General features: G+C 35.7%; 1 protein-coding gene across 1 annotated transcript; it reads right to left on the bottom strand.

Annotated features, from left to right (window-relative positions):
• Positions 1 to 1,981: 1,981 nt before the first annotated feature.
• LOC111405559 (BAG family molecular chaperone regulator 7-like) lies at positions 1,982 to 5,860 on the bottom strand. The gene is made up of 3 exons (XM_023034505.1): positions 5,019 to 5,860; positions 3,291 to 3,572; positions 1,982 to 2,427 (listed from the first exon to the last, which is right to left on the bottom strand). Exons 1-3 carry the CDS (start codon positions 5,748 to 5,750, stop codon positions 2,203 to 2,205), a joined length of 1,239 nt encoding a protein of 412 aa, XP_022890273.1. The 5' UTR covers positions 5,751 to 5,860; the 3' UTR covers positions 1,982 to 2,202.
• Between the last annotated feature and the right edge of the window lie 7,515 nt (positions 5,861 to 13,375).

The raw sequence follows: 13,375 nt of genomic DNA, 5'->3' as shown, positions 1-13,375 counted from the left end.
TTACATCTCATACCTGTGACTACACAGAACTCAGACAACGAAAATCGAACATATTTGTTTGCAACCTTGAACCACATCTCATTGGGATTCGGTTGCTTCACCTCCCTCAACAAAAAATAGTGTATCAGTTGAGGCTGGGCCACAATTTCCTGGCAATCCATGTAAAAGGAAAAACAAGTGTTTGCCAGAATAACCTTTTGTTCATCTATGAACTTTGATTTGAAGTTGGTCAACACATTCTTGGTTACATTGGTTGTAATTTTACCAGGAACCATAGGTCTTAGGAGATTATGTAATTCCATTCCTGCAAGACATTATGAAAATTGGAAAAAAAATGTCAAAAACCTTTATCATGTACACATGCAAATCAAAACATAAAACACATAATCACACAGGTCACAACCATTTCGCACAACACACTGATTGAGTCACAAGTGTATTCGAAAAATTGTAACACACATGTTACCAGTATGATTTCAAAAATCACTCAAAACATGTACAACAATCATATCCAATAACATAGGCCAATATCCATGGTCACAAATCTACATGTCACAAAAATTGGTCACAATCCCACAGGTCACAACCATTTAGCACTTGACACCGTTGAGTCACAAATGTAATCGAAAAATTCCACTTCACACCGTTCAGTCAGACAAGGATTACCAATAAACCACGTCAAAAATTAAAAATTCCCCCATCAATAAAGCACTACTCCGTTCAAAGTCAATTAGCGAGTTCAAAAATAAATTACCCATATGCCCATTTAACTCAATAAACTACAGAGAATACTTACATTGTTCAATTTTCGTCTTCGAGATTCGGTCGAGGTTTTCGGGGTTCCATCGCAGTCACGTTTACCGACTTGTGGACTTCTGGCATTCTGTTGATGGCTTCCAGAGGGACTTATCTGTTTTCTGTTGAGATTTTCAGTTACAACTCCGGGTTTTCGCCATTACCAAATCCTTGGAGTACTTTGTTCGACTTCGGGTCACAAATACGGAAGCGAGAGGATAAATGAAGACCGATTTTAGATTTAAGGTACGTATCTTATATCACGGTTAATCGTGGAGGAATGTGGAGTGTGGTTGAGCAGTTTAGAAAGATTTCTTTCCCTTATTTAAATTTTTTCTCTCTCTACTATTAACGTAAAAGTGGAAATGGTTAGAGATAATAAATATATTAAAATGTTGATAAATAATTCATTACGACCTGATTTCTAAATTAAGAAACCTAATTGCTTAATAATGAAATATGAACTTAAAATACCTCAGTGACTCTAATTTCCACTTTTTCTATTATAGTTTGTAAGGTATGGAGATGTCAATGGGACAAATCAGAGTCAGGGTAACCTTCGCCGCTCCCCGCCTCATACTCGGCCCATTACCCGTTTGAGGCAAGTCAAAGCCTTTACCCCGTTTACCATTTTTTTTCTTAGTAATTCAATTTTTAATAATTCATTTTATTGCCATCATTCATTACAGTATGACAATAATATATTTGTTAATTTTTTTATTTATTTTTAAAATTTTAAATTATTCAAATATATTTGATAACCTAAAGCTTCTATTGTTTTTCAAATTCCTTAATCTTAATTGCTATCTTCTATTAAAACGAATAAAATTTCGTGATTTTTTTTATTAAAAGAATTGAATTCTTGAAAAAACAAAAAGATTTAAGATAAAAAGGGGCAAGGTGGGACCCTTGTTACCCGTCCTCACCCCAAAACGAAATCCCCCACTCCCTCCCCGACCTGAATACCCAATGACGTAGGTAACCCCTACCACGTTCATGGAAGGATCCCACGAATATCGGGTTTGACCCTTTTTTCCCCCCATCCCTAGTAAGGTAGCCCTAAAAGATAGGTACCCAAGGCATATCCATACATGAAAAGCCCCAAAATTGCTATAAACTGATGATAACACATAACAACTTCAAAAAATAATAAGAATAATAATAAATAAATAAATAAATAAAAATAAAACAACCGATGCATCTCATGATGTCCACATAGAAAGGAACAATCAGCGAACAGTGCAATGAAAACGAAAAAACGAAAAATAGTGATTAGTTATAGCATCCACAGACAGAAAAGCACAGGAGGAAGACTTGAACCCCTTTCAGTTTGTAAAGAATATCTCTTCAGATGATATCCATCGCCGGAAATAACACAGTACCGATACTTAAAAAAGATACATCTTCCTACAAACATGCTTCAATTTCGGAGCCATTCGCCTCTTGATCAATCATTTGAATCACCTGAGCAACGCCAGCTGCAAGTTCCTTATTAATGGCACCATCAGGCATATCAAATGTCCTCTTCATGGACAGTGTCTTTCCACGAGACTGGGGGTCCACAACATCAAGCATTGCTTCCAGCTCGTCCACCATAGACTTCTTTGCAGATCGAACCATCAAATCAGCTCCCTAATAGACATGAAACAAATGCTTGTGAACAATGCTTTTCCCGAAATAAGCGCACAAATAAATTTAGTGCAAGAAATTAGGAGATGCTTATAATTTATAAACCAAGGAACCTGTATAAAACGAAGCAAATAACAAAAGTTGCAGTTTCCAGGAGTAAGAGAGCCATCTGCCAGTATCACATTCGTACTAGGAGCATCATGCTGACAAGTAAGTATAGTCGGTTTATTTTGATAAAGGCATTTGACACAGAAACTAAAATGGCAAATATTGATAATAAGGTTCGTCACTATGTGCAGAAATAATTCATAAACGGGCACAAGGCAGATCTAGGCCTAGAACTGCACTGTTGTCAATTCCTAAATGAATGTACTGTCATAGAAGTTGTAACGTAAATTTAACTTGAATTGTTTCACACATTATCAACCACCCAAACAACAAACAATCATGAACTCGCGATGTTAGCTTCCTAATCATCCATCTCTTATTGTCTATCACATGCATAGCAACTAGTCAGCCACAGCCCACAGGCGTTGGAAAACTCTGAACTCAATAATGTCTTTGGGCGTGGTTGGCTAAGCTTAAAAGGAAGTAAAAATTACAAAATTATGTTTGGTCAACTTATTTTTCTTATTTTTAAATAAAGAAAAATTACTTATTTACTTGCAAGTGAATTTTTAAGCTTAGCCAAATATACTTTTTGAGCATGTGAAACACAAACACCATATCCATTCTTAAATTTCTGAAACAAGGACCAACGAGGATAGACATTTCAATGAATTATGACTACATTATGCTCATTAATAAGTAATTTAAGCTATGACTCATAAATTTGTAAAATAACAAAATTTGTCACTTTATGCTACCTCAATGGCATCAACAGTGAGAAGCAGTACAATGATCTTCTCCGAGAACCTCTGGCGCTCTTCTGCATTGCAGGAAATGTGACGACGATAAGAGAAGTTGTTGAACAAGGCCCTGATCTCCTTCAACTTGGTCTTGGCAATAGCCAGTTCCCGAAGTGCACGCAGAGCCTGTGACCTACGAATAAGGTAAGCCCTGAAGTTCAATTGTATCAGTGTCGCTGCATCCAGTGGAGACAATGTATTCCTCTTCCCTTTGATTTTTTCCACTCTCTTGGCAAATGCCTGTGACCACAAAAATCAAGAATATACTATGGTTAAACTTAACATTGATCAGGATCAATTTAAAAGAAAAAATGACTATGACTTCGTAAACAGAGAGAGAAAACATCATTAATTACATTTCATTAAAAACTTGAATTGAAAGAAGTCTATTCAGAATGGGATAGGCAGAATGTAATCTTGTACATTGCTTTCTTCCATTCAAAGGTCTCTATTTGAGACTCCATTCTTGAAAGTGCATAAAACCAATGCACATCTCCCACGGGTGCAAGCTTAAAATATAAAAATCTGCTCTCATAGGACAGAAAAATAACTTGATAAAAAGGTGTGGAATCTTCACAAAATCAATTCAGAAGAGATTCAGGAAGTCTAAACCCTCATTCTGGGAATCCCCTGTTGGGAACTACTCTGGCTTTTTATTTTCCGATGGAGAAGTAATATGGCATAGTAAGGTTGAAAGGATTCCTGTAGAATTTTGATAGATAGTAGTGATGGACCAAATAGAGCTGCAAAATTGATACATACATCTGGACGATATTTATTGTAACTACGGATTCGTTTGTTGCTGCTGTTCATTGGAGCAAGCACAGACAATATTCTTGACAAAATTTCAAATCAAGTTCTTGCTCTTGCATGCAATCTAAAATTATTATCACGTTTCATAGCTTAAAAGATATGAATGCACATGTTTGCAAGGAAATGATATGCGTGTAAAATACAAAAATAAGCACTAGAATTTTTTTCCGAAATAACCCTATAATAATTAATACACAAAGGAATTATTGCTCAATTACAAGGTTCTTCTAAACATGTAGCTACCGAAAAAGTCGATGAAATAGCATCCACCATAACATTCTAATCATACATCTAGAGTACATACCATGGAGAGAAACTTTTGTTACAAGCACAAATGAGGCATTCAAGAGCTTATTTGTATTAAATTAGATGGGAGAAATTATTTTAGTATTGACTAAAGCTGGAAGAACTGGTTTGTCTGTCATTTGGCGAACATCAACTTTCGTACAGCACAACAAAAACCGCTCATACTCTTCTTTAAATTCTTAAATGGTTTCACCATAACCATTTGTCGCCTCCTCCGATTTTTACAATGTTCTCTAACACATCAATCGGCACCTCTTCCATTTTTCTAACATTTACATAATCGAAATTGTACAACATTCTCAACAATAAATGATTAACGTACATTTTTTCATAAATCAGAGACCTAATCCTTTAAGATTCAATATCAAATAGTGATGATCATATGACCCCAAGAATCAACTTTTACCAATTATGCTGCTGACTTATAGAGCTTTAAAATAGACAAAAACAATTAATAAACTAACATAAATAAGTGAAAACCCCAAAAATAAGGTCCCACAATGGATGAACTATAATAAAAAATGAATTAATTAAGGTATTGTTGTCATTATCATAGATTATACCAACCTGCCTTAAAACAATGCCCCCATGATCAGATGGTTCTTCAATTTCAACAATGCGAGTTGTGGGCCCCGCAGATCTTGTCTTCCCTTTCGCTTTCTCATCTTTCTTCTTCTTCTCCGATCCGCTAATGTCACCTGCATTGGACACTTTAATCGTGTATATCCGATCAATTGGGGAATCCCGGCCCTTCCCCTTAATCTCCGCCTTCCATTTGTAACCCTTCTCCAAACCTTTCTTCTGACCCTTGGAATCGTTGATCTCCGCCGTCCATTTATACTTCCTATCGACCCCTTCTTTCTCTGGACTCTTAATCTCCGCGGTCCATGTGTACTTCATCTCCCCGATCTTCTTCTTCTTCTCCTCCGCCTTCACCAGCCGATCAAACCCCAGCTCCAAAGCTGAAACCCGATCACAGAGAGATTGCAAGTACAAATCCGAGGCAAGCCCAGTTCTGCGCTTGACTTGGCGAGTTGAGGTGTAGAACGGGGCTTTATCCATCTGGATCAGATTGGTAATGCTCTCAAAGTCACTGAATGGTGAAGGGAGATCAAAAGGTGGGGATGCGGTAGGGTTCAAAAGGTCGAGAGTGAAGTCAAGCTCGTCCTGTTCAAAGACAGGAAATGGGGGAAAACATGGGCTCGGCATAAGAGTTTGTGGGCATAAGAAAATGGAGGTTTCTTTGAGAAAGTAGGATGGTGAACGTTCAACAAGCTCGAATCTTCTGAATCTGCTCATTTTAGCTTCAGCCAAGAAAATTAGTGAGAAATAGGTGATGCTGTGTAATTATGAAGAGAGACGGCGATGAATGTAGAGAAGCTTTTATTGGTGGGAGTCAAAAGGAAGAGGAATGAGGGGGTGATTGTGACGTGGATTTGGTTTAACACTAGACTATCAATAATCATTCATGATTGGATTCTTTGGCATAAGATGATTTTCGTTATTGTAATGGTGGCAATTGAATTGGTTTGTGTCGGATCGACTTGCATTTGACACGAGTTGTGGGAGCAAGTGGAATAGCGAATCACTCATGCGAATTGACAAGCAACTTATAGGAGTTGACTCGTCAGCTAAATGAACTAGCTCACCTATGTTCAAGAATCGATTGTCGTATTGAAAAAAATGCAAATTTTCAATCAAGAATATAATAATTATTATTATTGACGGATGTGAACCAGACTCTGATTGACCAACCACCCACATTTGTTGGGGACATGCATACAGCTCTAATAAATATTAGGGAAAATTGCAGTCGAGATATCAAATCTTTCGTTTATTAACAGACTTTGTTCAAACCTTTAGTTTGTGTCCACCACAGTCCCAAATCTTTCAAAAATATGCACCGGAGGTTCAAATGGATGGAAACCGTCCGCTTGACCGTTAGTGGCGTTAATTGACTAGAAAAGTCAAAATTTGACCAATTTGGACCAAATTAAAAAGGGCAAAGTGGTACTTTGCATTTTTTCTTAATATTAATAATTAAAATAATTAATAATAACAATAGAAAAGTAAAAACAAAATAAATAAAAATCAAAAAAAGAAAGGGAATACTGTTCATCTTCATCTTCACCCCACCCCGCCCTGCCCCATCCCACCCCACCCTTTTACTCAAAACCCAAAACCAGAATACCCCATGGCCACCATCACCGATTCACCTAGCCCATTCACACTGTCGTCGAAAAAACTAGCTATCAAGTCTGGACACTGCAAATCTGGAGACACCCAACCCCAGTTGAAAAGTAAATTTTGAAATAGCTATCAAAACTTCATCCAATCCCAAACTTAAAATCTCAAATCGTCAAACACGGAAGTCAAGCTTTTTATGCAATAGAAGTCAAGCTTCTGTGAACTGAGTTCGAACTCAGTTACCTTATCCAAAAAAAGAGTTCGAATTCGGTTCTTGACCGATAATGGAGACAGTGTTTAGGGAAGAAATGTTGGTATAGGTGGTCATTTCTGGATTTGGGCTTATGTTATTTGGAGTAGATGTTATGGCAACAATGATGGTGGGTGATTTGCAGGTGCGACGGCGTGTTGGTGACTGGGCGATTCGATTTCTGGTTTTCATTTGGGTTCGGTGGGATTTGATTTTCCAATGTGCCGTAGGGATGAGTTTTGTTGGTTTGATTTTCGCTGCTGCGAATGGAAGGTGATAGTGGTGAGCGGGAGTGCTGTGGCGACAGTTGTGGCAATTTCCGATGGATGTAATGCCGGAGAAGACGAGCTGCTTTGGTGTGAGGATGGTGTGCCGGTGGCAGACTCGTTTCTGCTGCCTGTTGGTTTGATTTCGGGGTGGGGTGGATGACCGGTTTTCATTTGTTTTTTAATTTTTTTTTCAATCTTCTCTTTTTTTCCTTAAATTTTTTATTTTTTGATTTTTTCTTTATTTTTTTATTCTTTTTTCAATTTATTTAATATGATAATTATCAAGTTACCATTTTATCCTTTCCAATTTAGTCCAAATTGGTCAAATTTTGACTTTTCTAGTCAACTAACGATCAAACGGACGGTTTCCATCCATTTGAACCTCCGGTGCATATTTTTGAAAGGTTTAGAACTGTGGGTGGTACAAACTAAAGGTTTGGACAAAGTTTGTTAATAAATGAAAGGTTTGGTACCTCGGCTACAATTTTTCCTAAATATTAAGCCCCTATTTGGTGGGATTATAATTTATTTTTAGTAAATTTTGATAAAAGTTGATATAAAATGTGGTTGAAGAGTTGTAGATTTCATGTATGGTTAAAATTAATTATAAATTTTGATTTAAATTAAAATTCCAATTTTAATCAATATTTCTGATTTTTCAATTTTAGAGGGTGTTTGGGAGCCATTTTTATATAAAAATGCATTTTGGAATTGTATATTGATGGGAAATGTGTGGTTGAAAAATAAGGAAAAGTTTTTTTTATTTATGTGTAATATTATTTTAATGAAAAATGTGTGGTTGAAAAGAAAATAGAAAAAAATGCATTTTAAGAAAAATAGGTATCAAACGGAGCCTTAGTATACAAATATCAATGTTATCTTTCACTTATTCAGATAATTCACAAGCTTGAAAACTCATATCATGTTTGGATTGACTTAATTTATAAATTGATAAAAATAAATTATGAAAATTTCATGAATCCTATTAAACGTGTGTTTAATAAGTGAACAATAGTTTAAAGTAATTATAAATCTTACAAAATGGGTATTATAACTCGGGTTTATGCTATGGGGACATGGCCATAGAGGGCTGCCACACAGACCCCTGTTTGGCAAGCAGCTTAACCCCTATTACTCAGCTAGAGTCTGTCCTGGGTTGGGGAGCATAAGATAAGGGTAAATTAACGAGAAGACTACAGTAGATTTATGGGCATGTGGGTGCATCAGTTCTCACAGGTATAAATAGGTTTCTATGGACAGGATGGTGTTAAAATTCAGTCCTCTAAGGCATAATGTATGAAGGTCAAGTTATGGACTATACAAGTTTAGACGAGACATAAGCATAAAAATGCTTTTTTATTTTAATTTTTAATTAATCTAAAAATCATTTAATAATTAAAAATAATATCTACCAAACATCTAAAACAAATTTATAGAAACTTTATACATTTTTCCAAAATTTCCAATAAAAAAAATAAGTTTCAAATGTAAATACTAAATAGTAAATAAATAGAAAAGTTTGGGAATTTTCCTTTGTTTAATACTTCAAGCGACCGTTTTGAATCTAGAGTAGACGAAGTGAATAAATTAGCCTTTAAATTTTAACTTAAAAGAATTGCAGAAAAAATTAAAAAGAAAAAAGAAGAAGAAGATAGTAATGGGCTCCTAGGCTCAAATAAGGAGCACATTAAAATTGTTGACTGCTATATAAGGTGCCATGCCAAGTGGGTTGGTGTTTTCATCGAACATAATTTAGGCTCGTCTAGATGCACCCTTTAGAACATTAGTTAAAATGAGTCAAGTCATCTAATAATTTTTTTGAAAAAAGGTCTAAGCTATCAAGATGTTTGATCGTGCTCGCTCTTGAGCTCAGATCCTGTCGGCCAGACCATTTTATCAAGAAATGAAACAATGACAAGCAGGGAAAGGGGCATGCTTGGGCTTTAGTCCAAGCCTGTCTCGAGCCTATTAGATTTTTTTAGGTTAAAGGTAAAAGGGAAACTTACAAAAATGCCCTTAAAATTAGATGTATTTTGAAAAATCATATGAAAAGTTTTTAGAAAGTAAAAAATACTGTGTAAAATGAAGAAAGTGACACAATGTCACTTTTTATAAAAATGGTTACTTTTGTTTTTGTTTTTTTAAACTAAAAAAAAGTGACACGAACACTAAAAAAGTGAGAAACACCAAAATAGCGCCATCCATATAGGCAGCACCCCTAATCACATTCTTAACATAATCAGCATATCTATGACAATTCACGCGAGCGTAGTAGCAGTTCTTAACATAATCAACATGTGGATTGTTAATGTCCTAATTATGTTAGGAAAATATAACATATTATGCCACTTTTTTATCTTCTTCAAAAAGTGACAAATATTTAAAATAGTGACAAAAACTTAAAATGTGACAAAAAACTCAAAAAAGTGACACAATGTCACTTTTAAAAGTTTGGTGCCACCTTTTTATTAAAAAATGACATACAATCTCCCTTTTATTTAAAAAAAATGATGTTTGTTATTGAAAAGGTGATAAAAATCTCAAGAAATTGACTTTAAAGAAAGTAACGAACAATAAAAAAAAAAAGTGACAAAATTTCAAAAAAGTGACGAACACTAAAAAGTGGTGAATTTAAAAAAGAGATAGAAATCAAGAAGGTGACAAACATTAAAAAGGTGACGAAAATTCAAAAAAGTGACGAAAATTTTAAAAAAAAAGTGACGAATTCAAAAAAGTGACACAATTTTTTAAAAAGTTACACGGATTAAAAAATAACAAACACTCAAAAAGTAAAAAAAAAATTCAAAAAAAGTGTCAAATATTTAAAAAAAAAGTGACACAAATTCAAAAAAATGACAAATCGTAACCACAATTTTCAATATAGACAAATTATCTAATAAGTTCACAGCTAATGAACAAATTAAAAATTTTTGAACTAACAACTTGGACAATATGATCATAATCCAAAATTTAACTGCAACCAAGTTTACAGTAAGCTCACAAGTCACAACTAATGAAAATTGATGACTAAACTAAGATGTAAATGTCAAAAAATCATATAAACGCTCATCACTGTTAATCGAATAATATTTTTTGTGGTCTTCAAATCATAACATATCCTACAGTTTGAATACTGACCGAACGGTTTACCAAACTCGGACAACATTTTGAGTACCCAGAAATCACTGTGATATGAGAAACGTTGTTCTTCTGGGGCGCCGCATCAAAAAAGTTGCATGCTAATTCTATCTTCCTACAATCTAGATACCCACAGATCATAGCATTCCAGGAAGCAAAACTACTCCCTAGCATCTATCGAAACAATGCATATCCTTGCTCCATAATCCTGCCCATTGCATAACTAGAAACCATTGTATTCGAAGATATCACATCCTTATTTGGCATTTCATCAAACACACTTTGAGCCATTGCTAAAGTTATTATCTGAACAGAAATTTAGCTTTTACCTTTTAGCAAACTGATAAAAAGAATATATATATTGCTAAACAAGTTGAATAGATGAGAATTTAGAATGTATTTCTGGACAGAGAAAGGCAGAGATGTTGAGAGAGATGAGGTGCTCCAAAGGGGATGGTGTATTGATGAAACCATTGCATTCCAAGATATCACATCCTTCTCTAGCATTTCATCAAACACACTCTGAGCCATTGCTAAAATCTTATAGATTTAATTCCAAGAAACAACGCTCTTCCCTTCAATTCCATCGAATACCCGATGTGCAATGTCCATATGACCCATTTTCGAATAGAAGTCCACCAGAGTAGTCTAAACAAACAACATTACAAAAACCATATTTGTATACAAAAACATAATCAAGTGCTAAGTGCTTCAGGTGCTCGTGCAACATATTTTCCAATTTTTACCCAGGACCACGTCGCAGCAGCCATTTCAAACGATAGTGCGGCGGTGTTCGTTTAGAAGGGTGAAACACTTCACGAGTACAGGTGGTGTAGCGAGTGGGCTCTCAATTGGAGATCTGGTGGTGGAACCAATTTGAGTTGTGAATGATTGTGGCGATGCTACTCTCCTCATTCACACAGGCTTCAGGAGTTTGGAGGTTTGGGGGAGGTTATAACGTATTAATTACGTTGTTGAATGATTTTATTAATTAAATAGGGTATTAATCAAATTAGTAATTTTTTTAGGGCATTGGGGCTAATTTGCTCAAGGTAAAAAATATGTTGTCCATGAGTCCATCCTAGCTCCGCCTTGGCTGGCAGCCTAACCGAGCTATCTAACTGTAAAAGATTAAGAGCTATCTAACACGTAGCTTCTCAACATAGAAATTTAATTGAAATGATCAAGGGTAGTGTTTAAAAATAAAAAATAATAATAATAAGGGCAAAAATGAAAATCAAATGTTTCTCCACCATTCACACTTCTGAAGAGTGTATGTATGTATATAGTGTGTATATATATAAGTATGTTTTAATTTTTTTGTTAATATTAAAAATAAGTAAGTTGCTTATTTTGATAATAAAATAAAGAGTAATTGGCACAAAACGTCCTTACCTTTCAAGTTTATTGTGAAAAATGCCCCTACCTTGCATTTTTTGACATTTTTGCCCCTATTTCCACATTTCTTTGAGCTAAATGTTCCTTTTTACCATTTTTGGCGTAAAATGACCAAAATACCCTTCAGAACAAAAAAAAAAAGAAAAATATTGCAACTATAAACCCAAACTTTCCACATGTGCAAATTAGCTCAAAATTGAAAAAAACACGTCTTCCACACCTTACCCCCCACTCCCATTCCACCGTCGATCAAAAATCTGAATTGCTTGTTTGAATAGTGAATTACAGCAATTGATTCACTACCTAGAGTCATTACATTTTGAATTGTATTCTAGTTGGAGCAATTTGTTGGTTGTAGATGTGAAGAAACACCAATTGAAATGGGATCGAAGGGTTTTGCATTTTCTCCGTTTTTTGAATAAACTGCCATGTCCAGGAATTGGGGGAAGACCCATATGCTCATTGGATGCACCATGAGGAGTAGGTACTTGAGGTGGTGGTCCGCGATCATTGGTCCCACAATCTACGTCGAAAAATTCGCCTGAAAACAACGAAATGGCTGTGTTCAAAGCTGCAGCCTGTTTGGTTTGATTGCGTGAATTAAATGACATTTGAGGACCATGGATAGGGATGTCTTAGTGTGTATATTCGACTAGAATGTTGGTAATGGCATGAGTCTTGGTCGAAACAGGTGGTGCCGCCCTGTATTTGCATTTGCAAGTTCGATATTTTAGCTTGCAATTTCTACCAAATATGTTAGCATGGTAATTGGATGTTGAGTGGTATGTGTAAAGGTGAGTGAGGGCTATCTGGAGGTATGGAGGTCTGATGTTTTCAACGATGGTTGGCCGGAGTTTTTTAGCTTCAAAGAGGTGGTCGAGTTAAGGTGGTTTAGTAATTTAAAAAAATAAATAACAATCATACCCATCTGTAAACCCAAACTCTAATAATCTCCCCTAAATCTACCACATCCACTGTCCCTCACTCAGAATAGCGCTATCGGGCCGTAGGACCACCTCAACGAGAGCAACCATGCATAGGGAGTGCCACCGCCACCATTTACTCCCAAAGCTGCTGCTATGTCAACTATTGCAACAAAGCGCTCCTGTGCTGTCGTTACTGTGTGAAATGATGTTGCAGCGCGATGCTACTTTTGATATGGTGCTGTTGTTGACTCCATTTGTGTGTGAACTTTAAAATGGTTCCCCGTGTTGAAATGGTTTGTGTGTGAAAATAGTGTTGTTGTTGACCTCCATTTGCTGTGCGACGTTACTATTGTAGCAATGTTATGTGTTGGAAAAATTGGCCGACTTTGGCACGAGTTTTGAGTGGGACCCGGTTGTTTAATTTGGAAGATGAAAGTTGATTTGTGTTCTCCTCCGTGAGTACATCGAAATCATATACTTACTTGCCAAAGTTGATGCTCGGGTGAATGAGAAATTGAGGCTCAAATTGTACCACTCAAAAGGGAGTTTATGTGGGAAAAATAAATTTGTCCCACATAGGAAAAAGATGAGGAATTCCAAAGGTTATTGCCATTAATGGTAGCCTAGATTATAAATAGTAGGTCATTTTTCTCATTTCAACACACACAAAAAAAAAAAACAAAAGTTTTCAAGTTTAGAATACACTAGAAATTCATTTGCATAGAGTTCTCTCTTGGTGGTGGTGTAGTTCAGGCA

Source organism: Olea europaea, chromosome 12, assembly GCF_002742605.1.
Source record: "Olea europaea var. sylvestris chromosome 12, O_europaea_v1, whole genome shotgun sequence".
In the NCBI taxonomy this organism is placed as follows: Eukaryota; Viridiplantae; Streptophyta; class Magnoliopsida; order Lamiales; family Oleaceae; genus Olea; species Olea europaea.
The sequence above is the reverse complement of the archived record's forward strand: the minus strand, read 5'-3'. Positions and strand labels throughout refer to the sequence as shown.